The sequence below is a fragment of the Vanacampus margaritifer genome, chromosome 15 (assembly GCF_051991255.1).
Source record: "Vanacampus margaritifer isolate UIUO_Vmar chromosome 15, RoL_Vmar_1.0, whole genome shotgun sequence".
NCBI classification, from domain to species: domain Eukaryota; kingdom Metazoa; phylum Chordata; class Actinopteri; order Syngnathiformes; family Syngnathidae; genus Vanacampus; species Vanacampus margaritifer.
The window spans coordinates 21,473,582-21,501,443 of record NC_135446.1 but is presented as its reverse complement, the minus strand read 5'-3'; the positions used below and the strand labels follow the sequence as shown (position 1 = coordinate 21,501,443).

At 46.1% G+C, this 27,862-nt stretch overlaps 2 protein-coding genes across 4 annotated transcripts in view; one reads left to right on the top strand and one right to left on the bottom strand.

The window, feature by feature from the left end:
• wnt5b (wingless-type MMTV integration site family, member 5b) overlaps positions 1-27,862 on the bottom strand; it is a 48,229-nt gene that overhangs the window by 9,640 nt on the left and 10,727 nt on the right. For 2 of the 3 annotated variants that reach the window (XM_077544926.1, XM_077544927.1), the window contains 3 exons: positions 2,209-2,360; positions 1,576-1,663; positions 1,347-1,506 (listed from right to left, as the gene is read on the bottom strand). In XM_077544926.1, the coding sequence (XP_077401052.1) occupies positions 1,347-1,506; positions 1,576-1,663; positions 2,209-2,327 (367 nt within the window). In that variant the 5' untranslated portion in view covers positions 2,328-2,360. Of the gene's footprint in view, positions 1-1,346; positions 1,507-1,575; positions 1,664-2,208; positions 2,373-27,862 lie in introns of those variants that run through there. The other variant, XM_077544925.1, reaches the window with a different exon arrangement.
• fbxl14b (F-box and leucine-rich repeat protein 14b) lies at positions 14,422-17,525 on the top strand. Its single transcript, XM_077545262.1, has one exon. It carries the CDS (start codon positions 15,224-15,226, stop codon positions 16,424-16,426), a length of 1,203 nt encoding a protein of 400 aa, XP_077401388.1. The 5' UTR covers positions 14,422-15,223; the 3' UTR covers positions 16,427-17,525.

Below are 27,862 nucleotides of genomic sequence, written 5' to 3'. Positions count from 1 at the left end.
GTATGGGTTTTCATATACACGACATGTTTAGAGCCCCATTAAGTAAACCTTCCAAAAGCAGCAGTATTTTTTTTTGGGGGGGGGTGGATTTTCAGATAATGGATGGAAAAGAAAGCTGCGTGGAATTTATGACGTCACGCAGTATCGGCGCAGCACGCAATCCACACCCAAACTCGCCGTAGACATGCAGGCAGGCGTGCGTGCACGCGGGCGCACGTTTTCATGCGCGCGCACGACGAGCGCTGCCTTGTGGCTTTATTGCCGACTTCAAATAGGCCGGATCTGCCGGCTCCGGATCTGCCGGCTCCGTGTCAGCTCTCGGCGCATTTCAAAAGAGCGTCGCCGGCCACAATGGAGCGACTCGCACCTCCATTTAAAAGGTGGACACAGACGCGGACTGTCAATAGAGACAGAGAAGGGGACCGAGACGGCGGCCAGCTCGCACCTCGCCCGCTTGCCTCGGAGCGGATTTGACACGTACTTGTTGATGAGGGTCTTCCCACATTCCCCGCTGGGAATTAGACGCGCTCGGACCGCGATCCGACATCTCTAAAAAAAATCGGAGAGCATTTTTTTGGTGACAGTCAAGTCTGCAGACACGTGACGCGACTGTTTGCATCGTTTGCTCTGGGAACGACTTTTTTTGCACATTTTCACCACAAATGCAGCCTAACAACAGTCATTAGATGGCGTTCAACAAAAAATATGATAATGATAAAAAAAAGTGGAAGAACATTCCTGACAACATTTTGATATGTTGTAAAAAAAAAAAGCATTCATTTTTTTAAATTACTATTAAACAATAAGTGAATTTTACATGAAAGCAACCTCCTATAGCACAACGCCAAACAAAAATGTGAAACAATAATGATATCAAAATCACAGAAATCGATATTCTGAATGGCAACGGGCGGAAACACAGGATCGTTGCTTGTTTGTTTTTATTAACCTTTTGTCATCTAATTGAAGAGCGTTTAACCGCTTTTGTATGTCGCGATATTCTACGTTGCTGGCATTATGATGGAGCAAGAAAAAAAAATAGGTAGGCGAAACTGTATCATTTCTGCAGGGCGTCCAAAATCTCAATACGTCAATATAATCGGCTTGTTTGAGCCTCTGGCGCTTATTTAAGAATTTCCATTCACTATTCCAAAACTTCAATATTGTTAAATCTGCAGGTAAAGTGAAAACTCAACTTCTCAAACGCAATCCCTGAACAATGCCACGCATTGTATCGATAACGGATCACAGACCCGAATCGGAATTATTCGTCCCAACGAGAAGCATAAACATTTGCAAGCCCAAATGAAAAGAAAAAGAAAAAAACAAAATGCGGGTTTCCTTACCGATTTGCATGACGCGTCCGAAGACGGACGCGTTGTCCACCGTGCTGCAGTTCCACCTCCTCTGCCGGAACTGGTACTGGCACTCCTTGACGCCGGTCTTGGCTCCGTCTCCGATGTACATCATGTGGTCCTGGTAGAGCTGGCACAGCTTCCTCTGACCCTGCCGAGCAAAATCAAGCGAGCAATGAAAGACTTTTGAGGTCAGCTTTTGGGAGGCGAGCGACGTTACCTGCGAGAGGCCAGAAAGTTGGCTGCACAGAGGCTGAGCGCCGATGATGTACATCTCGGGCCTCTGGATGGGGGTCAGCGCCATCGACCTGAGACAGGGCCCCCCCCCCCGCCGCCCCCATCATGATTATTGATAGTGCTTGGGAGCGGAAAATGTCAAATTGGAACATTTTGTGTGCAAAAACGGGCCAGCACAAGGCCGTCGACATCGCGCTGGTGGGCTCAAGTGTTTACCAGGTGAACTTCACCTGCGCATTCCTCCCCGGGACCACATTTGCCTTGTAAGTCAAGAACAAGTGTGGACAATTGAAGGGCCAATGGGGGCCGGGCAGGAGCCCCCCCCAGCTCGGGCCATTTGGGGCTCCCCAGGGTAAATATTGTGACAGAGCTCTCACATTTGTTCGGAACCCCCCCCCCGCCCCCCCATCCTCAAAACACACACTCACATGATGTCTATTCATCACAGTTTGTCATTTAAAATCCAAATGTACGTAAAAGCGGCAAGTGAGCGTAAAAGTCGTGCGTGATGCTCAGACGCTAATCCTGACATGACAAGACCTGTTTCCACTCATCGAACACGATTTATTGGAGCTGTAAAAAGTGCAATAAAAAGGCATAGAAAAGAGCAACTCACCACCACGAGTTGGCGTCCACCACCGACAACTGCGAGGTTCCGATGAGGACGACGACCAGCAGCAGGAACGAGTGCCGAACTCCGCCGCCCTGCCGCCTCCACGCGGGCTTGCGGTCCATGGTTCGCCGCCCGGTGCCGGGGAAAGTGTTCGGCTGTTGACACATGCGCACGGCTATGATTCGACCGCGGGCTTCTTCTTTGAAAAATAGTCCAGCCGGCACAATCACGTCGCAAAAAAAAAGAAAAGAAAAAAAAAGCCCGATAAGTCAAGGGCAACCCTGCCACTAAGATAGAAGCATCGACGGAGGGCGTGCGTGCGTGTGTGCGTGCGTGCGTGCGCAATTTGGCGTTAGTTTACGCATTAAAAGTAAGGCGTAAAAATGGGACAGTCGCCAGAATGACACCAAAATAAAAAAGCCAATTAAAAGAAAGTGCGCTGTTGTTGATGAAAAGAAAAACGACAACAGATCCCTCCACGTCTTGCAACCACTTCTCTCTCGAACCCTGTTCCGTCTCACCCCCTATTCACCTCTGAACTAACCCCCTCCCACACATCCCTATCCAATTCCCAGCCCCCCCGCCCCCTCCCAGTTTTACGACCTGGCGTTGTGCGAGATTGGATGCAAAGTGGAACGCAGGTTTGAATATTCCAAGTTGTTGCGGGCTTGGAAATCATCTCTTGTCGTCTTTCCCGCTCCAGCCTTCATTTGTCGATTCAGCTTTTGTGTTCGAATATGAACAACCCTGGCAGACGTTGTCACATATATCTCTTTTCTTTTTTTCCATCACAATGTGACGTCATCTTATGTGGCTAAAATAATGTTCGATAACCACGCCCACACATCAACACGCGTACACGTGCAGAGCCCTAAAAAAGTGCTGAAATCCTTTTTCATGTCGTGTTGTTTTCACTACAAAAGAGTTACTTACACACACATACACACTTGTCCACCGTTTGTTTATTTATAAATATATATATATCTTTTAAACACACTCTTTGTATGATCATAACAAAACACACATTGTGATGTCCATGTGGTTGCTATGACAACATCTCCACCCCCTGGCGGAACATGGTTATTACCTTCTGACATTGAATTTACAAATCGGTCAAATTCGAACCCCAAAAAATTAATAATTTTTGTGCCACTGTATGAAATGTTCATTGTGTTTTATTGATTCCTGGTACACAATTAAAAGCCAATTATGTTAGAAAAAGTTAAATTCTGAATGGTTAAAGGTTTAGCAATGACTACGACTATTTGGCCTCCAGTAATCAGTAAATGAAATGTTTTCAATCTCAACATTTGATGTAGAATGCAACTACATTTTGGCCTGTTTTATTGCCACTTCTCCGCTGCCTTTCAACCTCCTCTCATGCTTGGTAGCGATGACTGAAATGATCCTGGATTCTGCATCGATTACTAAAAATCCCCCCCCCCCCCCAGCGCATTGACTTGAATAATTGAATGCGGCTGAATGCATGACTCACCATATTTAGTTTTTAATCATTCATTCATTAAAAAAAAAAAAAAAACTTTAAATCAAGCTGCATCCCTGAAAGGCATTTTATTTTAGATCATGCAGAACAGCCCTGTAATGCTCCCTGGCGTGCACAAGGGGGCGCAGTCGAACCACGCTGCCTGCGGCCCATCACGGCAGGGAGGGAGAGGGGGGGGGAGCGGGTCAGGACTCCGGAGAGCAACTTAGGCCATGTGAGAGAAATACAAAAAATAAAAACAGTAGTAGTGGGAGGGGGAAACAAGAGGGAGGATGAGAGATGAGAGAGAGAGATGGGGAGCGAGAGAGCCAGAGAGAGAGAGAGAGAGAGAGAGAGAGAGAGAGAGAGAGCGAGAGAGAGAGCGAGAGAGAGAGAGAGCGAGAGCGAGCGAGAGAGAGAGAGAGCGAGAGAGAGAGCGAGAGAGACCAAGAGAGAGAGCGAGAGAGCGGGAGAGAGAGCGGGAGAGAGCGAGAGAGAGAGCGAGAGAGAGACCGAGAGAGACCGAGAGAGAGAGCGAGAGAGAGCGAGAGAGAGCGAGAGAGAGAGAGAGCGGGAGAGAGCGAGAGAGAGCGAGAGAGCGAGAGAGAGAGAGAGCGGGAGAGAGCGAGAGAGAGCGAGAGAGACCGAGAGAGAGAGCGAGAGAGAGCGAGAGAGACCGAGAGAGACCGAGAGAGAGAGCGAGAGAGAGCGAGAGAGAGAGAGAGCGGGAGAGAGCGAGAGAGAGCGAGAGAGCGAGAGAGAGAGCGAGAGAGAGCGAGAGAGAGAGAGAGCGGGAGAGAGCGAGAGAGAGCGAGAGAGCGAGAGAGAGAGCGAGAGAGAGCGAGAGAGAGCGAGAGAGAGCGGCCTGCTCCCCGGAGGTTGTGAGCAATAGCCATGCAACAGGGAGCAATGCTGTGAAAAAAAAAGAAGGAAAAAAGAAAAGGCTCCTCTGTGGATTGAAAAGCGGCAACACAGTCAACACTGCAGCATTGTGTTGACTAACATGACCCGACCGCGAGGACAAGAACCTGAAAAACCTTCCAAATGATGATTTCCACTTGGGAACGTCCAGTCTCACCTTTACAGACACATCTGCCTCGAGTAGCCCAAGCTATAAAATGGCTAATGAAGGAAGACCAGGTTGGAAAGAGAATGTTTTTCTTCTAAGCCAATGTCTCCCCCCCCCCAAAGAGCCCGCACTCTAAGCCGCTCCGGGAGGTGAAAGGTCAGGGAGTGTTGACCCTGGAGATTTTCGTGGATTTGGGGTCCGTCCAGAAAGTGTTTAGCTCCGCAGATGTCTACGTTTCTTATTCTGCCGGAATAAATCACTCGCTAGATTTGAATGCAAACGGTTCAGCAACACATGTAGACAGACAACTCACAAGCGTATATTCTTTATCCTCAGGGAAGAATGACGAATATGATGTCACTACAATGTTGAGGCTACAGATTGCTTTTCCAAATTCACCTAAAAACAATCTAGACCCCCCCCCCCCCCTTGGAAAATAGTGTTTTCAGTATATATGATAAATATTGTATTCTCGTGTCTCCTTAATCCAGCTAATTTGTGTTACGCCTGTGGATTCAGCGCTTCCGGGTGTCCTGCAATTGCCTGGCCAAACAGCCCAGGGTGCGCCCCCGCCCGCCTCTCGTCCAAAGTCAGCTGGGATAGGCTCCAGCTTCCCATCGTGAGGACGAACGAGCACGGCAGGAAAATTGATGGCTGGATAATCCAAGCTCTTGCTTTACTATTTGACATCTTTCAACGTGCACAGGAAGACGGCCTTGGGTTTTGTGTTCTTTCTTTTTTTTGCATTTGTGTGTTGCTCTGCCTCATCACGCATTCTGCCCTCCTCCTCCCCCTCCTCCCCCTCCTCCCCCTCCTCCCCCTCCTCCTCCTCCCATCTTCCCTCCATTCATCTCCTCTCCTTCATCCATCCTTCCTTCTGTCAGCTGGCAGAGGATGAGTCATGCCTCTCGCTCGGAGGCTCAAACTCGCTCCCTCTCTAAATATATCTTTCTCTTCACTTCTCTCTGCACCTCCTTCTATCAGCATCTTCATCTCTCTCTCCATCTGTTTCTCTTTCTCCTGCTACAAAGCGCACACCTCTTTTCCTTTTTTTTTTTTTAGCTCTCTCCGCCACAGTCTGAAAGTGAGACTGACATTTCTATTTCTTCGAACTGTCCGTCTCTCGACCTCTCCTCCCCCGCACGGTCCGCATGCACAAGCCGTGAGTTCGCCCCCTCCCTCGTCTTAACTGTGGGAAAATGTCAAACAAGACCACCCGCTTGTCCAACACGGGTGAGCTGGATCCGAAAAAAAAAAAAAAAACTCATCTGCGCTACGAAATGTGCATAGTTGGAGGTCAACAAAACGTATCCTAACGGGCATTTCAAAACGTAATTGGATGAAAGTTTGATATTAGTACAATCGCCCCCAAAATGTTTCTTTACAATAATATGTTCTAAGTGTCCCCACAAGTATAGAAAAAGTATTCCGATTGATATTGCGTTTGTGGAATTTAAATGAAGGAGAAAAATGCACCCGTTTTTTTTGTCCATCTTGGGGGGCGGCCATTTTGCCACTCGCTGTTGATTGAAAATGACAAACTCAGGTAAGGACCTTCATGGATTATTGAGTTTCTGGATTAGGTCGAATTAAGACAACTGGACTCCTCTCGTCTGTACAATTGTTTGCGTTATTCTCATTTCGCAAGAACTTTCCAATGTGATTTAGCCAACTGTGCTGTAAGGCTAACGATACGTGACAAGCCCTCGCCTGGAAGGAAACGATACCTTGGCAGACGGAAAACAAAACAAACATATTTACCTAAATATATATATTTAAAAAAAAAACAGAACTGCATGTCGTGTATTTAAAACAAGCCCGCAACTTTAATGCTAACACTCAATGCAAAATGGCGTAGACAGGCTAACGAGTAGCATTGCTAGTCACGGTGACATAACGGATATTTGAACACAAATGGAGTCCCGCATCGTTACCGTCTGTGAAAATTGGTTAATAATGCAGCTTGCGGAGTCACTTATAGTAGCTGTGAAACTCTTCTTTTGTTTGTGTCGGCATGACAGTATTGTACTGCTCCCTGGTGGCTAAGCCACGCACAGCAGAAGGAGCTGATTGTTTACATTCTACTTTTGTTGTCATTGCAATTTTCCTTATCACAAATCAGCCAACCTTTTTTTTTATTTTTTATTTTTTACTTAGCATTCTGCTTAGTAAGTTGCTGTTAGCTTGTGCCGGATGGTGTACCTAATGAAGTGTCCAACGCTTGATGAAGACAAGAAAAGATGTCATATCGTGCTATCAACCTGTGAGTAGCGCGCGAGCTCAGCTTCCTGCCAACGGTTCGCAGCGGAGCCGGCCCACTTTTGGCACCGCGGCAGCGTCAGCTCCACGCCAGGCCTCGTTTGGCACCCGACTGGAGCCTTGGGAGAGGCCCAATCCCTGAGCAGGAAGCCCCAGCAGGGGCTCCGAGGCCAGGCCAGATTGGCTGATTTCCCCCCGGGTGCCCGCGGCGCTCCGGCGGTCAAACTACAGCGGCCTCGTGAGCCCCTCCCTGGAGAAATTAATAACACACACCATTTCCATCCCGTCACAGGGAATCGTATCCGGTTGCATTCATTTCCTGCGGGATTAGCTTCCAACAATACGCAAGCATAACTTAGCTAACCTTGAATTTTTATCCATTGAACCCCAAAGCAGCTTTTCCCGCGCTGTGACGCAGCTTTTTGTCCCAAATTGAACAAGCTGTTCCCAATTAGCAAAGTTCTTTAGTCAGATATTTGTTCCAAAAAGGCGACAATAACACAAAGAACACAAAAAAAAACCTGCCAGATCACGAGTTCTCACTTTCTTTCTTTGCTCTTTTCGTTTCGCGCGCGCGCCGTGTATTCCCTAAAAGATCAAGAATTCACACGTTGGCTAGAGTTGTCAGCAGAGTCAATCCTGGTCTCGCAGGCCGACAACAGACACAGGTGGATGAAATCCAATCTGACTTTTCCCCAACTGATCGACTTTGAAAATGTCACATTTGGAACATTACAAGAAAATCTCCCGCAAACGCGACTTCAATAAAAACCAGCGCTGGCTAAATTTGGGGCTTTTATGTGATTGTGTAAATGACTCATCTTCGTGCTTTGCTCTCCTCTCTTCCTGTTTGTAGGCACACTGTATTTTATGTTACACTTGCCGGACACTTTATTAGGTACACCTGCATGGAGAGATATAAAAAAAAAATCCGCCTGGTACGAATTGTAAAAGGTGAAAACTAGATTTTTTTTTCCCCCCACCGTCTTCTGCACAAACACAGATGAGCACACACGCATCTACAGTACAGCACACACACACACACACACACACACACACACCGGTACGTAGCCTTTTCATGCCAACAGATGACAGAGTGCATTGAAAAAAAAAAATGCCAAAATGCTGACTACTGAGGGCGAGAGCGAGCGTGCGGCTGAAAAATCTCCGATGTCAGACTGCAGAGCAGGCAAAAACCAAAGGCATTGTTGAGGACACGCACACACAAACCTAGGAGGCCTGCATGTTGTCAACGCATGTGTCAGAACACGCACACGCGCACGCGCACACGCACACGCACACACCGTCTGTGAGGCGACGTCACGAGACGAGAGTGGAAATGCATGGAAAGAGAGGGAAAAAAAAGAAAGGAATGACCTCATGATGGCCGTCAACTCTTCTTGGCGTTCATCAGTGATGAGAAGTAAAAATACTTTCTTACAGTACTTGAGTACTTAACTCTTTGACTGCCAAAAACGTTAAATAACGTTTCGTAAAATCCTATGGAGGAGTGCCAAAGACGTTAAAAGACGTTTTTTTTTCAAAACAGGTGAAACTAACCATTTTCTATTGTTGATTACTCAAAAACGGAATAAGGTAGAAACAAACTTTTTTTTCTGATGGAAGATGAGAGTCCAATCTTTCATTTGGCAGTATGTGTGTTTCCATAGTCCAAACACATAATTTTCTATGGACCTTGAAAGATCAGTCAAAATGCTTAAAATCGGCTGGCACCCACGGCATCCCTTTTCTGAAAACGTCTGGCAGTCAAAGAGTTTTAAAGTACATATCCGCATTCATTTCTTTCTTTTTTTTAACTGTGATGAGTAAATGGAACGGGGCGCAAACAAGACAAGAGCGCACGCGGCAGGTTGCGGGTGCGATGAGATGCGCAAAAGCACTTGAAGGGGAGCCGTTGCTCGACTGCACCGAGAGCAAAATGAACTTTATGATGAAGTAAGTGTCAAGCCGGCGTCTCATCTCGCCTCTTATTGATGCCGCCGCTTCACACTGCTGGGAGATATCGCATCAAAACACGGCGGAGGGCGGCCATAAGCGTGAGTTTGACTTTGTGGTGACGACTTCCGTGAAGATATCCAGTATGAAAACAACAAGAAATATACTGTAGATATGCGGAGGTTATTTAGTCGTTTCTGGTCATCAATCGTTCCGTTTTCTACAGCGCTTATCCCCATTAACTTTTTTTTTTTTTTTTTAGACATGAGCCATCCCTTGACCGATTTTTTTTTGTCAGAAATTTCGAGCAAAAAAATGAGTGGTGACAGCAGATTCCACAAGAACCAACAGATTGTCACCTGCTATTTAGCCTACAGTTGAAACAGGCTATCAAAACTAGCATTAATATTACGGGAGTTAGAAGCCTTTAAGCTACAGCTATTAAACATACAATAAAACAATACTTATGTTCTGCGAAGAAGGACACAACATTTGGTAAAATTGGTTTAATTCTTTGCATTATTTACAATGGGACGGCCATCTTGGGACAGGGCTGCTCCATCACTCATAACATTATAGTCAACGGAGCACTGACTTTAAAATAAATGTAGATTGCCCATCCCTCCCAAATTCTCAACCCATTTTCATTTTTGTTGTTAGATATGACACAACAGATGGCATGAACAACTATTCAGCGTTTTTTTTATTTATTTATTAAATGTACAAATGCAGCCTGAATCCCAGCCATGTTAATAAGGTTTATAATAAACAACCTGTTTTTAATAAATGAAGTGCATCACGGGCTAGCTTTGCTAATACTATGTTGAAAGGCAAAACACATTGCTGCCCCCTGCTGGCATGGAGGAACAGAAAAGGAAGAACGTGCGCTATAGCTGAGAGGCTTCGACTGAGGCGCACCTTTGCTTCTTGAAACATCTTTAGTGTGTTTTCTCCACCAGACGTCTGACGGGAAGGGGCGTGGCGTGGCGTGGGGGGGGGGTCAGAAAAGAGTTGAAAACCCCTCAGCCCAAAACAGGAGGTAAGAATAATGAGAGCGTGGCTCTTTGAAAGCAGCCACACTGCCGGCTTCCATACATGTGAGCGCTGTGCAGGTGAAGCAAGGAAACACCTCAAAGCAACATTAAAGATTTATCACTAACACACACACACACACACACACACGCATACACACACACACACACATACACACACACACAGTTTGGGCGCATCAATGTCACTGTCTGCTTTCACTTTCATATCAACACCGCTGCTGTATGGGTGCACGTGTGTGTGTGGCACAGACACGGTAAAATCCACCCAGGTAGGTGTCAGCTTTCAGGGTGATGGGGGGGGGGGGGTGTTGGCAAGCTGACACGCGCATGCGTCGCCTTGGCAACCAGCAACAATTACCCGCTGACGACCCTCCCCCCTCAATTGTCAACACGTTGGATCGCACATGTATCGGGCCGTGCATACATCAGCACTTTACACGCTCGCATGACGCGACTTGTCACACTTTGGGGAGGTGCCACACACACACACGCATGAACACACACGAACACACGTTCATCACGTGACTGCTTCTCCCTGCCCATCCCCACTAAAAATACTCCTCTTCCTCCCATCACTGCTTATTTCCCCTTCTCTCTCTCTCTCGCGCGCGCAGTGTGAGTGCGAGCATGAGCCCAGCAGGCCAACGCGCGCGCGCACGTGCACACGCACGCGCAGGCAGCAGGTCATGCAGAGGATCAGTACTTGCTGCTCAACAGTGAAGCCTGTGGCTTTCTTGTACCTTTCACGTCCTTGCTCCTCCCCCTTTTACCTCCGCCAAGGAGCATCCGATTTTTTTACGACCTGAAAAGTAGTCATTTTGGAGATACGAGGATTTCGGTGAGATGCTGTCATTCCAAACCGAGTTTCATCCGGATCGGATCCAGAGATTGCAACAACGTGAATCAAATACGACAAATCATGCATAACATCTTCAGCTGCTTTCAGATGAGTTTGTCATTTTTGTGTGTTTATGCAGATCCAAAGTTTGACTTCTTTCTGTCCTCTTTCATTTCCTTTCTTTTAAGGAGTGAAATCAAAATTTGAATTGAATAGAAAAATGCAAGATGTTCATAATGTTATTTTGCAGAAGACAAACATTTTCCGTGCCACCAAACCACACTCAATCCCACCGCGGCCGCTTTTCGGTTCCCCTTCGGGCCTCACAAATATCACATTTGAGTACATGGCTGCTGCACAGGAAATGATCAGTCGCGGCGTCTAATTGGAGCGAACCCAAGGGTGAGGCTAATCCCGCCATGGTTTATGACCACGCCGGCAAACCCGCTTTGGTCTTTGCCAAGGAAACTCTGAAAACTTAGTATGCTAACATGTCGGCGCTCACGCTGTCAGTCAAAACGTTTGCGCCGCCGCCGCCGCCGCCAGGCTCAGTATTCACGTCACGAGCGTGCGCTTTGAAAACGCACGACACATATACAGCGGACGGCGTGTCCAGGTGTAGCAAGGACGTGCTGTCGGTGTCGGCCACCACCAGGGATTTGCTTGCTTTTGCCCTTGATGACGCGCGTGGGATAAAAGGTTGAAGGACGTTTATATTAGTCACACTCACGCTCGAATATAGCGACAAATAATTGTGTTTAGAGAAAAAAAACAATTCTCATGACCTCTGGGAGGTGGACGTGCTAACCAGTCATCCGTCTTGTTTAATACAACATATTAAAATTCGTCCCACAGCGTCCCGGACTAACAGCATTTTTTCTAAACATAAATATCAAAAGGTGACATCATTTGACGTTAGCTCGAGCTGCTACGTTAGCAAGGTAGAGTGTTACTACAAAAGGCACATCACAAAACGTTATCAGGCCAAAGTTGTCTTTTTTTGGATTATACAATTAAAAATACAAAAAGAAGTGATAAAAGTCAAATTGCAAATTTCATGTTGCTTCTATATCATCTAAGCTGCCTCAAGTCTCTTTGTTTGCTAAACAGTTGGCAAACATGGAATGGACATTATTTCATTTTCCGGAGGTTTTATTTTTTTTCCTGAGAGAGGTCTCACGAGTGCATAACAAATAACCACATCGGTCACACCTTCTCCCTCTCTGATTGGTTGTTTTCCCTCGGGCATGCTGGTTTCTTAAGAATCAAATGATGGGCTACAAATGGGCTCATTTTTTTTTCACATATTTTAGTCAGATGAGTGTTAAATTCCCATTAATTAAACGTTCTTTTAAATTCAATTGAATGGCAACTGAAGTTTACAGAGTGATAGCTACATTGATTACATTTGTGTTAACATATTTTGTTTATTTTTATTTTTATTTTTTGGGCTTCCATGACTTTTTTTTCCCCTCAAAATCTCCTTGCATTCACAATCTGTATGTTGCAATTGTGGTGTAAAAATATTAAAACATGGCATTTTTACATGTAGCAAAAGCTAATTGTGATATTCTAAAATTAAACCCCGACATTCAATAATGAATAAAATGCTTCTATTTTGGCCACATTAGATTTTTACAAATGATTTTGTAATAGAAAATATTTCCTGAATTCATGTTTCAAGACATATTTTGTTTATTTTTATTTTTATTTTTTGGGCTTCCACGACTCTTTTTTTCCCTCAAAATCTCCTTGCATTCACAATCTGTATGTTGCAATTGTGGTGTAAAAATATTAAAACATGGCATTTTTACATGTAGCAAAAGCTAATTGTGATATTCTAAAATTAAACCCCCGACATTCAATAATGAATAAAATGCTTCTATTTTGGCCACATTCGATTTCTACAAATCATTTTGTAATAGAAAATATTTCCTGAATTCACGTTTCAAAACCATAAAAACTCTTACAAAGTCCACATTTTGCTGCAGCCATTTTAATCCTCACCTGATCCCTGTTCTCTGTTTCAGTCTATTTCTATGTTTCCCATCAGCTCTTCCTCCCCCTCGCCCGCTCTCCTCAAGCACTCGGCCACACTCCACTGACTTCAGCAAACGGCTCCCCTGTCATATTATCTCACACGCGCGCGCGCGCGCACACGCACGGGCACGCGCACGCGCACACGCAAGCATAGGCACAGACATATGCTCCTTTGAATGCATAGGCTATGCGCATGCACACGCGTGGAGATAACGCGCGCACGCACACACTCTGAGGTTACCACGAGTGGGTGCGAGAGGCCCATTGCAGGGGAAGAAAGTTGGACGCTGGAAAACATCTACAGCAACACACACTTTAAATAAATAAATACTGAATGAATAATGAATGTCATAACTGAAGCAAAGCCAGATGACAAGCAGCTTCAAAGTGATTATATCGGGCCTTAATAAAAGACACATGAGTTTGTTTTTTGTTTTTTTTTACACTTCAGGGATTAATTCATGGCCTCAGTCAGTCACTTAAGGACACTGCTGCAATTCTTAAGTCAACTTTTATGTCTCACTGCTATGCAAAGTTTCACTCCTCTTCACATATCAGGAAAGGGCAACACTAATAGTTTGTCAACTGCCGACAAGTGCAACCTTAGCGGTTTTCTCACTTAAATGCGGCTCAAAGTTGGGCTGGTTTTTTTTCCACGATATTCTGATATTCAAATGAGTTATAAAGCATATTGCAAGCCAGGATGTCTGTAGTCTTTGTTTGCGGGACTGCGATGCACGCTACATATTTCACTAGATTGGGCTGACGCAGCAGTAAAGTCATTACAGTAAAGATTTGTGTGAAAAATATTTATAGGTCACAAACATGAAACACGATGAAATGAGAAGCAGCAGGAAGGCTACAGCAGTAACAAAGCATTCCATTCTGCAATTTCTTATTAGCCATTAGGTGAGAATGACTGTTGCTGTTATGCTGTATATAAATACAAATTGAATGTGTAAAATGATACAATGAACAAAACAATATTAAAATATTTAAGGACAATATTCAGATATGGAAATGTTCCTGCTAGTCCAAAAACAGCCACAGACAAACAATTAAAATAGTCAAATTTCTTAGTATTTGAGTTGATTTCAGTCAAGATTGACAGATAGCGGTTCAAGAGTCTGATTGTGTCCACTACATTTTTGTAAACAGTTTCTGTCAGCTCTTCAATGTATGCAGACGTTGGACTGAACTGTATTCTCTTCTCGTTTTGGAGGAGGATTTCAACCCTCAGCAGCAAAAAGAAAGACTTAAAGCGAAACACAAAAGGTGTCAGCCAAGTAAGAAAAGTGAATAGACTTCTCCAGTTGACTTTCCTGTTTCCTGTGTGGTCCGCTTAAAGGGTTAAAGCCCAGAGTGAACTGAATTGTAAGAAGTTGGTTTCCAAGGGAAACTGTTCGCACCGTTCCAGCTGAGGCGGGACGAACCAACTGCCTGACACGGAGGGGGGAGGACCATCGCGGAAAAAACAGCGCATTACGCTTCGTTTCGGTTATAACGCGTCTACTTTCAAGTTACTGTACGTCACTATCGCTCATATACGCCACAGAGTCGTCGCAAGGAGTGAAAAGCCAAGTTTTAAACGCGTTGGATGAATATTGGCATGTGGGTTGCCCCTCCCTCGCGGGCAGATTGCCGGAGTCCCTGCCAAGTCGGTTTGAAAAGAGCAGACAAAGGCTTGGAGTGCAGGACGCCCCTCGCTTCCTTCGCACAATCATCCTCCGGACTGGAGTCTTTCTTCGCCCTCGCCATGGAACAAGTAGTCGGAGTCGCTCGTGTCGCCCTTACTTCGACTTCCCGCTTGTGAAATGTACGACCGTCTGGATCCGCGCTGGGCCGAGAGTGGACGCCTTTTTGCGGCGAGAATACAAGAAGGAAGAAGCGCCGTGTGAGGGAGGGAAAGAGAAAGAACGAGAACGAGAACGAGAACGAAAGAGAGAGAGAGAGAAGGTTTGACGCCGTTTCCTCCTCTCCTCCGCCTCCTTCTTCCTTTCGCCCCCTCTTCTCCTCTTTTTTTGGCGGAGGCAGGCAGGAATAAAGGCTTTTTTTGGGCTCTTTTGCCTCGCTTCTTTCCAATGTGACTGCGCCAGCACAAGAGTTGGATCGATTGCGCACACTTTGAGTGTGAGGAAAAGAACCCAAAAGAAAAGTCTGGGCTTTTTTTTTTTTTTTGAGGGAGGGGAGGGGGGCGACAACCGACAACTGGGACTGTTGCTACTTTTTGTAATTGAAAGAGAAGGGCTTTCTTTTTTTTTTTTTTCTCAGCCGTGGGAGTGTGGAGAATTAATTCTTATATGCCTGGGTTTTGAAAAACAATGGAGACGCACATTTCGTGCCTCTTCCCGGAAATTTTGGCCATGATTTTCAGCTATTTGGACGTGAGGGACAAAGGCAGGGTGGCCCAAGTGTGCTTGGCTTGGAGGGACGCGTCGTACCACAAGTCGGTGTGGCGGGGGGTGGAGGCCAAGCTGCACCTCCGGCGGGCCAACCCCTCGCTGTTCCCCAGCCTGCAGGCCAGGGGCATCCGGAGGGTCCAGATCCTGTCCCTGCGCCGCAGCCTGAGCTACGTGATCCAGGGGATGCCCAACATCGAGTCCCTCAACCTCTCGGGCTGCTACAACCTGACGGACAACGGGCTGGGCCACGCGTTTGTGCAGGAGATCCCGTCGCTGAGGGTGCTGAACCTGAGCCTCTGCAAGCAGATCACCGACTCCAGCCTGGGCCGGATCGCCCAGTACCTGAAGAACCTGGAGGTCCTGGAGCTGGGCGGCTGCAGCAACATCACCAACACGGGGCTGCTGCTGATCGCGTGGGGCCTCCACCGCCTCAAGAGCCTCAACCTGAGGTCCTGCCGCCACGTCTCGGACGTGGGCATCGGCCACCTGGCCGGCATGACCCGCAGCGCCGCCGAGGGCTGCCTGAGCCTGGAGTACCTGACCCTGCAGGACTGCCAGAAGCTGACGGACCTGTCCCTCAAGCACATCTCCAAGGGGCTGGCCAAGCTGCGGGTGCTCAACCTGAGCTTCTGCGGCGGCATCTCGGACGCCGGCATGATCCACCTCTCGCACATGACCTCCCTGTGGAGCCTCAACCTGCGCTCCTGCGACAACATCAGCGACACGGGCGCCATGCACCTGGCCATGGGCACGCTGCGCCTGTCGGGCCTGGACGTGTCCTTCTGCGACAAGATCGGCGACCAGACGCTGGCGTACATCGCGCAGGGGCTGTACCAGCTCAAGTCGCTGTCGCTGTGCTCGTGCCACATCTCGGACGACGGCATCAACCGCATGGTGCGGCAGATGCACGAGCTGCGGACGCTCAACATCGGCCAGTGCGTGCGCATCACCGACAAGGGGCTGGAGCTCATCGCCGACCACCTGACCCAGCTGGCGGGCATCGACCTGTATGGATGTACCAAGATCACCAAGAGGGGGCTGGAGAGGATCACGCAGCTGCCCTGCCTTAAAGTGCTCAACTTGGGACTCTGGCAGATGACGGAGAGCGAGAAAGTCAGGTGATGGCGAGGGGGACGGATGGACGGCGGACGGACGACGGACGGACGGACGGACTGGGCAGCAAGTGTTAACCATATTACAGATGCAATTTCATACATTCGCCCCAAACTGCGCCCGTTTGGAGCCTGGCGTCTACTTTTTTTTTTTTTTTCTTTTTTTTTGCGGTCCCGCCACAGCCTGAAAATAATAATTAAAAAACATTCGGCTACCTCGTATGTGCTTGTTTTTCCACCAGAAGGAAGGAAAACCAGAAAATGGGAGAAAATGTGCCTAGAGGGACTGTCTGTGTCGCCCCCCCCCCCACCCCCGTCTTCCCCTCGCAACTATTTCCCCACCAAAAAGACAATTCTCAATCTCCGATCATCCCACCGATGCATTATGCAAGCTAAAACGCGCTTGGTGTGTGACATTTTGTCCTTTCGAATCAAAACATGCGCCTCACGCAAAAGTTGACACACATGAAGCTTCAGGTATTTCCTTCGAAAGGTGGAGGTGCGGGCTGGGGGGGTTGGGGGGGGGGGGGTTAAAGCTGCTGGGGACAAACGTCAGAGAATGTTGCTTCAAATTGAAGTGATTTAGATATCTTTATACCCTCTTTAATCGATTGAAACGAATCAGGGTTCCATGTTTTTTTTTTTTTTGTTTTTTTTTCAAGGAGAATGTTCTCTCTCTCTCTCACCCTCCTCTTCATTCTCTCCATCCCTCCCCGGATAAAAATACCCCGAGCCCATTCGGAGACATGCTTGGAATAAGGAGCAATCGATTATTTTTCTCGCGCTCTCCGCTTCTCGGGTTACAAGCTCGGGCCACATCTCTCTCGCTCTCTCTCTGTTGTTGTTGTTTTGTTGTTGGTTTTTTGACACACACGCGCACTAGCAATGTGTGTGTGTGTGTGTGTGTGTTTTGTTGTAATGCAATGACCTGCTTGATAAAAGAACATACGGATGTGCGTCCTGCTGAAACAGCTGAAGAAGAAAAAAGACAAGGTGTACTGTATATTGTTTGTAAAAATGTTTAAGAATAACAGAACATGCAGAATCCCAAACGTAAATTGTTTTATATTCTTACAAGCAAAAACAATTAAAGATATTTATATAATGAAGCAAAAGCGCCTTTTGTGTTGATTTCATTGACTCTCTTCTGCACGTTGGCGAGGATTAGCATATTTATTTTGCCGTCCTATTATGAAGCACATCGTCCCCCACCTTCGTCATCATCATCATCATCATCATCATCATCACCATCCAAGCACTCTTGCCTGCCTTTCATTCCGAGCGGCTGAGAGGGAAAAATCTGTTGTCTTGTTTTATTATTTATGAGCACACTCAAAATGGATGCCTTGATTTAGCCGCATTGCTTTTGTAATTAATGAACACGAGGCACTCGGATGGCTACAGTCACTATTTATTTTTTTTTTTTTTAATGAAACACCATTATTAGCATAATATTTATTGGGATGGCAGCTGAGTACAGTGTGTAATGTCACACATGAAATCTGTGACACACGCACGCACACACGCAGGGTCACCAGCCATTGTGTGTGTTTGGAAGTTAGAAAGGCAGGTTTTGGCGAGGGGGGGGGGGGGGATTTTTCCTCTCTCCTCTTGTTCAGTCACGCATACCAGATCTTAGGCCAGCCAGGAGACCCCCCACTCGCCTCACTCGCCTCTCACCCCCACACACTTCTTTTTAACATTCCACACCATCATTCAAAGCATTTCGGCATTCCGCTCCGTCCCTCCTGACGCCGCGTCCGCGGGGATTTGGGGAGAGAAAGGCCCCGGCCCGGCCCAGGGATTGTTGACCACGGGGGCAGAATGTCAGCCTTTCTTTCACTACGATGGCCCCCCGGGGAAGGCCCCCAAATCCAAAATATAGAAATATTTGTGTGCGCGCGCGTCACATCTCTGTTTTCCGCATTATTTCAAGCAGACGACACCACGATTGCAGCGACATCACATCGGTCAGAACGTGTAACTCTGCCGGCTAATAACGGCAGTGACAGCTTTAACGCCGCCTCCTTTTACGGCTCCTCGTCAACTATTATGTTTGATTACAAGTGCAAATAAAACAGGCGACGGCTGGCTGGTCGGCCGCCGCGCGCCGAGCCGACGCGTGAGCGCCGCAACATAAATAAGTGAGCATTTTGCAGTATTTTAATGAGGAAATAACTTATTTTAATATACGGGACCTTAAAAATTAACTGTGCAACGTAATAACGTCCCTACAGATGCTTTTCAGTCAATCAAAAGTGAGCGTCACGACAGTATTGTAAGTGTGCCTAATAATGTGGCCAGCGAGGCAAAAAATGCAATTAAAACGCCACTTATTGCATCCATGTACTTTATTTTGCTCCACTTAAAGAAACAAGTGAGCATTTGGGGAGTTTTTAGGCATCCGTCCCGCTTCTGGCCTCAGTAGCAAGATAAGCTAATCACCCCCGAGGGCGCCGGCTTCATATTTCGCATCTTCGACTTTAAAAAGGTCACGCTATCCGTAAAGGAGGAGATAAGATGATGCATAAAAGTCCACTTAAATGACGGAATCGCTCGCCATCGGCAACGCGGGCGCTTTTCTTGGGCATTGATTCATGCCAAGGGCCACCATTTTCACGCGCTCTGAAATAATAATATGCGGAGACTCTGAACATGTAAACGATTTCTCATCAGGTAGGAAACAATTTATATCAATATGTGGCACGAAGTCTAGTGAAAAGGAACAAGAGATCAACCACAATAATGCAATTTCTTGAACTATGTTGACATTTTTGCCAAAAATTTTGAATTTTTTTTTGGGCGCTTCACAGTGCAGATGGACAATAGCCTGTCGTGGGATGTTCTGCAACGGCCGAGCCAAACATCTGAACTCAATCCGATTGAAGACAAAACTGAAGGCCAAAAAAAAAAGGGCAAGCAGAAACTGAAGACGGTTGAAGTAGCGGTAAAGGCCTGACAGGACATCACCGGCGATGAAATCCAGCATGTGGTGACAACGGCAGCCCATTGGCCGGCCCCGAGTCGCACGCTGTCGGCAAAATGGTCCCGTCCAATCGCAAAAGCGAAAGATCTGCAGGTCGTGTCGCAGCAGTTGACCTCGCGACGCGGCGAACAATCTGCCTTTGAGGCCTTCCAGCATCCCCCAATTGATGATTCGCTATCTATTTCTTTTATCGCACAGTTTGCAGTCGTTTCCGGGAAAATGTGCCGCCGCTGTTGCGATCAAAAGCGAGATTTACGTTTCTCGCTCTCAGCGTGGCTCGATTTAAAAACGCGCACAAACACACACACACACACACGCGCCTGCGCCCGAGTGACAGATTTTCAAAGAGGTGCGTTCCAAAAGTCGGCAAAGCCCCCAAATTAGACAAGAAAGACCCCCCCCCCCCCCCGAGTTTTTGCACATGTAGGTCGCGGAGCAAAAAAGTGGTCCAATAAAAACTTGTTCATAGTGTAAATGCTGCCGTTTGAACTTTGTCGCTGGCTGCTTCGCGCTTCCTGTCAGGTGAGGGAGGACGACTTTTACTGCTCATCATTAAAGGAGCAGCTCACCATAAAAAAAAAAAAAAAAAAAGGGGGGGGGGGGGTTCTTGACAACAAAGCGTTGAGAGAAGGGGGGGGGGCATTAGCAGCCCGGTGCGACTGACCCCGCCCCCATCCCGAATTCTCTTGTTTGTGGCTCCACTGTTCTGTCTGCCTGTGGCTCTTTTGCTGCTCCATCTTTAGCTCTCTGCCTCTTTGCATTTTTGTCATCTGCTTCTTTAATTTCTTCTTTTTTTTGGGGGGGGGGGGGGCTTTCCCTTTCTTGCTCACCATTTCCACTCTGTCTTCCTCATCTCTTGAGCCGGCACCTGGTGCTGAGGTGTCGCAGAGGTACAGTGGATGGAGCTTTGAAGTCCCCCCCTCAAACCCCCCTCGGGACGGCGGGGGGGGGGGGTTCAAAAGAGGGGGTCTTGGGAGCGTCTCGTGAGTGTTGGGGTCCTTTGGTGTTGGCTTTTAATTTGATTAGAAACATGGGCCACTTAAATATCACAAAACTTTGAAATATTGGTACAGTGGCGCCGTAAGATTTGTGATTTCAATTCAAGTCACAAAAAAGCAGCAGTTTGGCTAACACTCTTAAAAAATAATAATAATAATAATAAAAAAGACACTTCAGGCTTTAATGCCACTCTCACTTGATGTTTACTGTCAAACTTAAAACAAAGAGAGATACAGTAAGTTTGTGTATTTCCAACTACCAAACAACATTGCTCTAAGAATGGCCCGCTAATGTCATTTTCATGCTAACGATTAGCATCGACGGTCGCCGTTTTAGAAGCAGAGGAAAACACAGCAATACTCACATACATTTATTCCTTTTCCCTCTACGAAAAATAAACGATTACACACGTGACTGAGTCAGTTACATTCATAGTAGAAGAAGTAATGCTCTTCCTCATTCGCATGACAATATGACATCGCCTCCTGGTGGCCAAGGTGAGCACACCAGAAGGAGCAGCACAATGAAATGAAGCTCAGCATTAAATCATGATACACAAACCGTTTCATTCTTGACATTCTATTTAAATGTGACAAAACTCAAGCCTTGGCGGAGGTCTGTGTTCTCCTCCGCCCCTTATTTTAACTGGAATGAAATTAAATCCAATTTGCCAGAAGTTGTTCAAAGAAAGCATTTGCATGCATATAAAGTGGGCGGTGAGCAAGAAAGCGAAAGAAGGAACATGCGAGATGAAGCGAGAGAGGAAGCTGTGAGTCACTTTGACTGTGAGCTGCGAGAAGTCGGCTGGCCATGTTAAAATACCATAAGGCCACACACACACACACACACGCACGCACACGCGCACACACGCACGCACACGCGCACCGAGTCCAAAACTGCTCCAAGATACGCCTCGAATCCAGTCAAGTTTGGCAAAGCACACACATTCATATTAAAACTTTATGCAAAAAAATCCTGCTGCTTCTCTCACGTAGCAAAGCTGCCCAGCAGACCAGCTAATTATTTTCAACACACACACACACACACACACACACACACACACACACCTTTGCGGCACATTCCTCAGCAAGGTAATGAGCTGCGTTTCCTCACTAGAGACGTATGAAGGAGTTTTTCTTTCTTTTCTTTTTTTTTTTTTGAAATTCCCATTTCAAGCATCAAACACGGATGCACAGACGCAACAATGACATCATCCTGAATGAAAGATTGAACGCCGGGATGCTTTTGTTACAACATGATGGAGGCGCTGGGCGCGGGTTCAATATTGTCCGATGGTGCCTCGAGTTGTGAAGTTGAATTCATTTCGTTAGATCATTTCAGAGAACGTACGGAATTGAACAGTTTGGTGTGCGTGACGTGGCCACCAGAGGGCAGTACAGCACATGTAGATTTGAATATGAAACACAGAAGAAGGCCGTCTTGGTCAAGCTGCAGTTAACCCCCCGAAGATAATAGTGAGTCTTTGCAGAGGATAAGGAATACATGCCTGTGAGTATTATTGTCTTAATGCATTACTACATTCTTGCAGTCATAAACTGTTTAAAGGTTTATACTCACCACATTTATGCTAATTCGTTTGATCCTGTCAATGGTGTTTTGCATTGCAAGTTAGCATAAAGCTAGGGGACTTTCCTAAGCTTTAAAGTAAACTACAATTTGTTGACATTGTAACATTTGTACTTACTTGTCTTGCATTGAATCTCATTAGGCGTACCTAATGTTGTGTCCTGCGTGCGTGCGTTTCGACTTTTACCCCGAGAACGAATTGGTCACGAGCACAACGGAATAAATCTTTCATTTCAAAACTACAAGGCCTTCGTTTCCAATCACACAACGGGCCTCGTTGCTGAATATTTGATCGGGGGGTAGGGAGGGTAGGGGGGGGGGTTGCCGCCATTGCAGTCAGCCGAGGAGCTGCAAATGCGATGTTGACGTCGGCGAGTGGCGGCCCCGACGTGTCATTCACGCATCAACAAAGAGAAACTTTCCTCCCTTTTGCTGCTTAAAATGTGTCATTCTGTTTCCCAGACGCAATCGAGACGGGCTGAAAGGGAAACCGACCTTTTTCCTTTTTTTCTTTTTTGCACATTTTGACAGGAAGTGCTGCATGCATGTCAGCCGTTAGCATTTTTGCTCGGCTAATTAAACAAATCAAATAACGACTTGAAACGCAGGTTTGCAATTCACTCTCATGGTGCACTTCTTGCACTTGATATCATTTATTTGATACAAACTCATTTACAGTCACATGAATGGACGTGGGGGGGGCGGGGGCGCGGGGGGGGGGGGGGTTGACGTGTGAAAAAGTGAAGAAATGATCGTGTTTTTGCAAGAAACATCAGAGATATGAAAGACGTCGGAGGTGGAGGGAAGAGGCTGGAGCTCAGGCTGGAATACAAAGAGGTGTGTGCGTGTGCGTGTGCGTGTGCGGCAGGTGTGTGCGCGCGTGTGCGTGCGTGCGTGTTGTCCCCATGGTCCTTCTAGCTGTCTTCTCCTATTGATCAGCTCATATTGATCCGGTTTGGCACCACATAAGCCTTGACGCGCACTCGCACGCACGCACACACGCACACGCGCACACACACACACGGCGTACACCGCACAGTTCACTTGGACTCGGCCGGGCTTTGACACGAGGGACAAGACGGAACATTGCTTACGCAAACACACGCACCAGCGTCTGATGTTCGGCCACTTCATTAGGCACACCATAAAAATAAAAAAAATCTGTCTTCACGAGCTCCGTTTTTGGGATTGAGAACTTGACCTCGTTTCATTTTGCATGACAAGATCCAGAAGACAAAAATTGGAATAAAATGTGGTCTCCGGCTTCACATCCGACATTTTAAATGCGGGATTTAGTCTGCTGTTGCGTGCCTAATGTTGTGGCCGTACATACGGTACACGTGAACACAAAGCACACAAAGATGCAGCGCTTTGATTTTTTTTTTTTTAGGCTTAAAAATCCCCTTGGAACGAGAAACTTTGGTCTTTTGTGCGAGTGTAGACACACACGCACACGCACACACGCACACACACGCACGCACACACAGCCCACCTTCTGCTGCTGTCATGGCTGCGAGCTGTCAAAATCACCCTCCTCCTCCTCCTCCTCCTCCTCCTCTTCCTCCTCCTCCTCCTCCTCTCTTGCTGAGCTCGTCTATTCTGTCTATCCAGCCCCCCCCCTTTCCCCCCTCCCTCGTTCTCTCCCTGCCTGCACTTTAGTTGTGCGTCTCCTCCACATTTGTGCGTCTTTGCATCTCCTTTCTGCCTCCTCAACATGCTCGCGCTGTCCTTTGCCTTCAACCGGGTTGAGCATTTACATACAAATGGGGCTCCGAACGGAAGGAAGGAAGGAAGGAATGCGGCACACTCGCCCGGGTTTGCACCGGCGTGCGTGCGTGCGTGCGTGCGTGCATTTCAACATGCTGTTTACATGCTAATGTAAACAAACGTACGAGTTAAAAGAACAACAACAACCTGACGGCAGCTCTACTTTTTCCGACAAATACGTGCAATTCCGTCATGGTTGGCCTGCGTTAAACAAGAGTTGTCGTTTTGGAACCGCAGCCCCCTTTGCAGTTTCATCGCAACCGGGTTTTTGTGTCAAAGTGACACGCGAAATCCTTTCGCGCCAGATGAAAAGGGTTTGAAATGTTGCGTGCAACGAACAACGGTAAACATAAGACTGATGGGAAGAAGCTTCATTAGATGCACCTTAATCAGTGAATGCGAGCCAGTGCAAGTTGGGATGTGATGCCTTGCTCAAAGTGTTGGGAATTATGAACAGTTTGAAACAGAGGTTGCACAAAAACGGGCTTCTGCCAGAATTCAAAAAGAAAGCCAGGAAAAGCCTACCAGAACATCCGAACATTATTTAAGACCTTGTTTTTGACTGATAGGAACGGTTCATAATTCGCTCTACCTTAACTCTTTGGCTGCCAAAAACGTTAAATAACGTTTAGTAAAATCCTATGGAGGACTGCCAAAGACGTTAAAAGACGTTTTTTTTCCCAAAACAGAGGTGAAACTAACCATTTTCTATTGTTGATTACTGAAAAACGGAATAAGGTAGAAACAAACTTTTTTTTCTGATGAAAGATGAGAGTCCAATCTTTCATTTGGTAGTATGTGTGTTTCCATCGTCCAAACACAACATTTTCTGTGGACCTTGAAAGATCAGTCAAAAATGCTTAAATCGGCTGGCACCCACGGCATCCCTTTTCTGAAAACGTCTGGCAGTCAAAGAGTTAAGGTCTCAGTTCCAGCGAAAGAAACCAAAATAACAGTCGGCGTGAGCGCGAAAACTTCAGGCTTCTGCTTGAAACCAATAAAAACGTCAAGGAAAAAACCAACTAGAACATCTGAACTTTAATCGGGGGTTCTCAGGGCACTTTAATTGGTGTCAAGTTGTACGGACTCATTTTAACTAATTCCATTTTCACCGAAGCAACCCTCTTCACTGGACTTAAAAAAATATATGATTTAAGCAGGAAAATCCCATTGAGATCCGCACATCTCCATTTTTGACAGATTTTGCGAGGCCCACCGAATATTGTGTTCTATTGCTATAAAAACATGGAAGCTACCAAAAGAAATGAAGACTACTTACTTACTTAAAAAAGATTAAAGTCTCTTCTATCATCAGGAAAAAAGAACTATCTTTGTATTTGTTTCCGTTTTGCAGCAATTGGCATTAGAATCTAGCCAAGTTTCATCATTATTCACAAATCTGTTGAAAACTGTCAAAAAGAGCTCTTATACTCTGCTGCCACCTGCTGGCCGTTTTTGCAATCGCTACCGTTGCTTCAAGCATTTTCTTCAGTTTTGAGGCTGCATCGAAGCCTTTTCTGTATGCTCGGGCATAAAAACAAACTAACATAAATACATCTTTGGGTGATGGTAATATTTAAAATAGAACGCATTTATATGTTTTTGGGAGCAAATGAGTTAACATGAGTTTGAATATGACTTGTTAATTGTGATAACAGTCAAAAGCTCAGCTGTAAGAGGGTGTGCACAATTATGCAACTTCTTTCAAAAAGATATAATAATCCAAAAAAAATCAGTAGATTATAGGTCACAATAATGATTTATCTTGGTCTCTTTTTTTGTACATCACAAAACCTGTCATTGTAACAAGGGTGTGTAGACTTTTTATATCCGCTGGCTGATTTTTGACACAACCGTGTACATGTGTTTAGAACACGTGTGGCATGACAAATCGGTCAATTCAGTCAAAAGGCGTACGTGTTCATGAACATTTTCCAGATTTTTTTTTTTTTGTGTGCGCACGGAGGCCATCTTGGTTCACGTTGGCTTTCTCAAAACATCATTTATTCATGTGTGTGCGTGTGCGCGTTGAGCCATTTGTACGTGCGCATGTACACGCTTATGAATACACTTTGCTTACATTTTCCAGCAAGGTGAGGTGATGGACCCTCTTTTTTTTTTCTTTACTAGCTTGTGCTTACTTTTTTTTTTTTTTTTTTAAACCACTGTAAGAAAAACATCTTAGCAATCTTTAAAACTGTGTACACTCGCCTGCCACTCAATGCACTTTTCGCACTAATGTTTGTGTGTGGGAAGGGTTTTAAAAATGTATATATTCTATAAGAGGGAGGAGGAAACAGAGCATGGTGAATAGAAAAATACAGCCCTTTGTGTGTGTGTGTGTGTGTGCGTGTGTGTGTGTGTTGTGTCAGTGGAGCTGACATCTGATCTTGCTCAGCATGTTGAAGACGAGTGTGTGTGTGTGTGTTTTGTGGCCTGTATCTGTCCTCCTTTCTGTGTGGGTGGTAAGATGTATGTGTGTATGTGTGTGCGTGTGTATGTGTGTATGTGTGTGTGTGAGTGCACTTAGTTTGAGTGCATGCGTGTGGCGAGTTGACATGATGAGAGAAGGACAAAAAGGATGAAGAATGTTGATTAAGAAGTGTTATTTTAATTCACATTCTAAAAAAAATGACCAGGGCTCGACCGATTAATCGGCTGATTATTGCCCTTCCGACATCTGCCACAACAACCGTCAATTTGGGCCTAATGGCCGATTATTTTCCCCTTAAAACGTTATAAGTGAAGAAAACCGAAGTTTCCGATGCTGTGAAAGTGCCCTGAATGCACCGTTTTGCTTCCGTAGCATTAGCGACTAGCAAGTGTGTAGCGTATGTTATTCTGTGGTCACTGAGCGTCCTTTAAGCGGTTTAATGACACCCCAGTTGGAGTTAAGTGTAAAATTAAACATATGACAGTAAGAATGACATCGACCGTATATTTAAATACAAAACATGCTTCGTTTGTAAAACATCGTTAGCCTAGCGCTAATGCTAAAAGTGAAGGGAGGATCCCATTCAAATGCTAAGAGGAAGTTAGCATCGCACTTTGGGAGTGTTTTTCCTTCCAAAAAACGAATATTCACACACGGGGAACGCATACCCACAGGCGAGATAACGCTACACAAATTCTTCCCAATGTGTGAAAAATGAGTTACTTTAATAGAATTCAATCGTAACGTTTCTCTCTCTCTAAACAGTCAATATTTGATCTCACTGTTTTTTCATTTGCTATTATTTTAGTATATTCTATTCTTACTTTAGTTTGTTTTATTTTGTCCATTCAAGTTATAGTTCAAGTTTGATATTTCAAAGATCCAAAGCATTTCTTTTCTCAAAATTCAAGGATGCAAACATGGAAGGATTTTTTTTTGTCCTAACACACGTTTTCACATGACATTGCACGAAATATGATCACCGAGGTGCCACGTTAGCCCAGTAAGTCCCAATTATTAATTATTTAAATATGACTAATTATGCAATTGAATCCTAGCATGTTTGTCAAGGCCAAAATGTCCACACAAATACAGAAAGACAAGAGTATGCGCACACACAAGCGTGGCATAAGTCATTTGTCTCGCTGGTACTTGCGGGTATTTTATGTTTGGAATCCTCGGTGCGTGGTTCCATCGACTCGCTGAAGGAGTTGTGTCATAAATATTTGATCCGCTAACGACCACGCAAGCAAAAGTGGCTTTTATTTGAAATAAAAGGAGGAAGCTTGCCGACTTCAGCTGCGGTTGGCAGAGTCACGTGACTCACGGGAAGGAGGAAGTGGAGCCACACACACCAGCAATGACGCACACGCAGCCAGCCTCATTGATTTTGTGCACTAACACCGTCCTGTCACCGCGTACAGGGCCAGTCGGCGTGACCCCCTCCCTCGCCCCTTATACATGTGTAAATGCCACACTTGACACTTGTCTCTCCCCCCCCCCCTCAGCCCCTCCTCTCCTCATTAGAAACACCCCTCGCCTCCCTTGATAATCCTCCATCTTATCAACCCCCCCCCCCCCACACACACACACCTCATCTGCCTCCACCCATCTCTGCTTCACACGCATCACTACAAGCGCACACACATACACTGATTTATAGGACCCCCCCC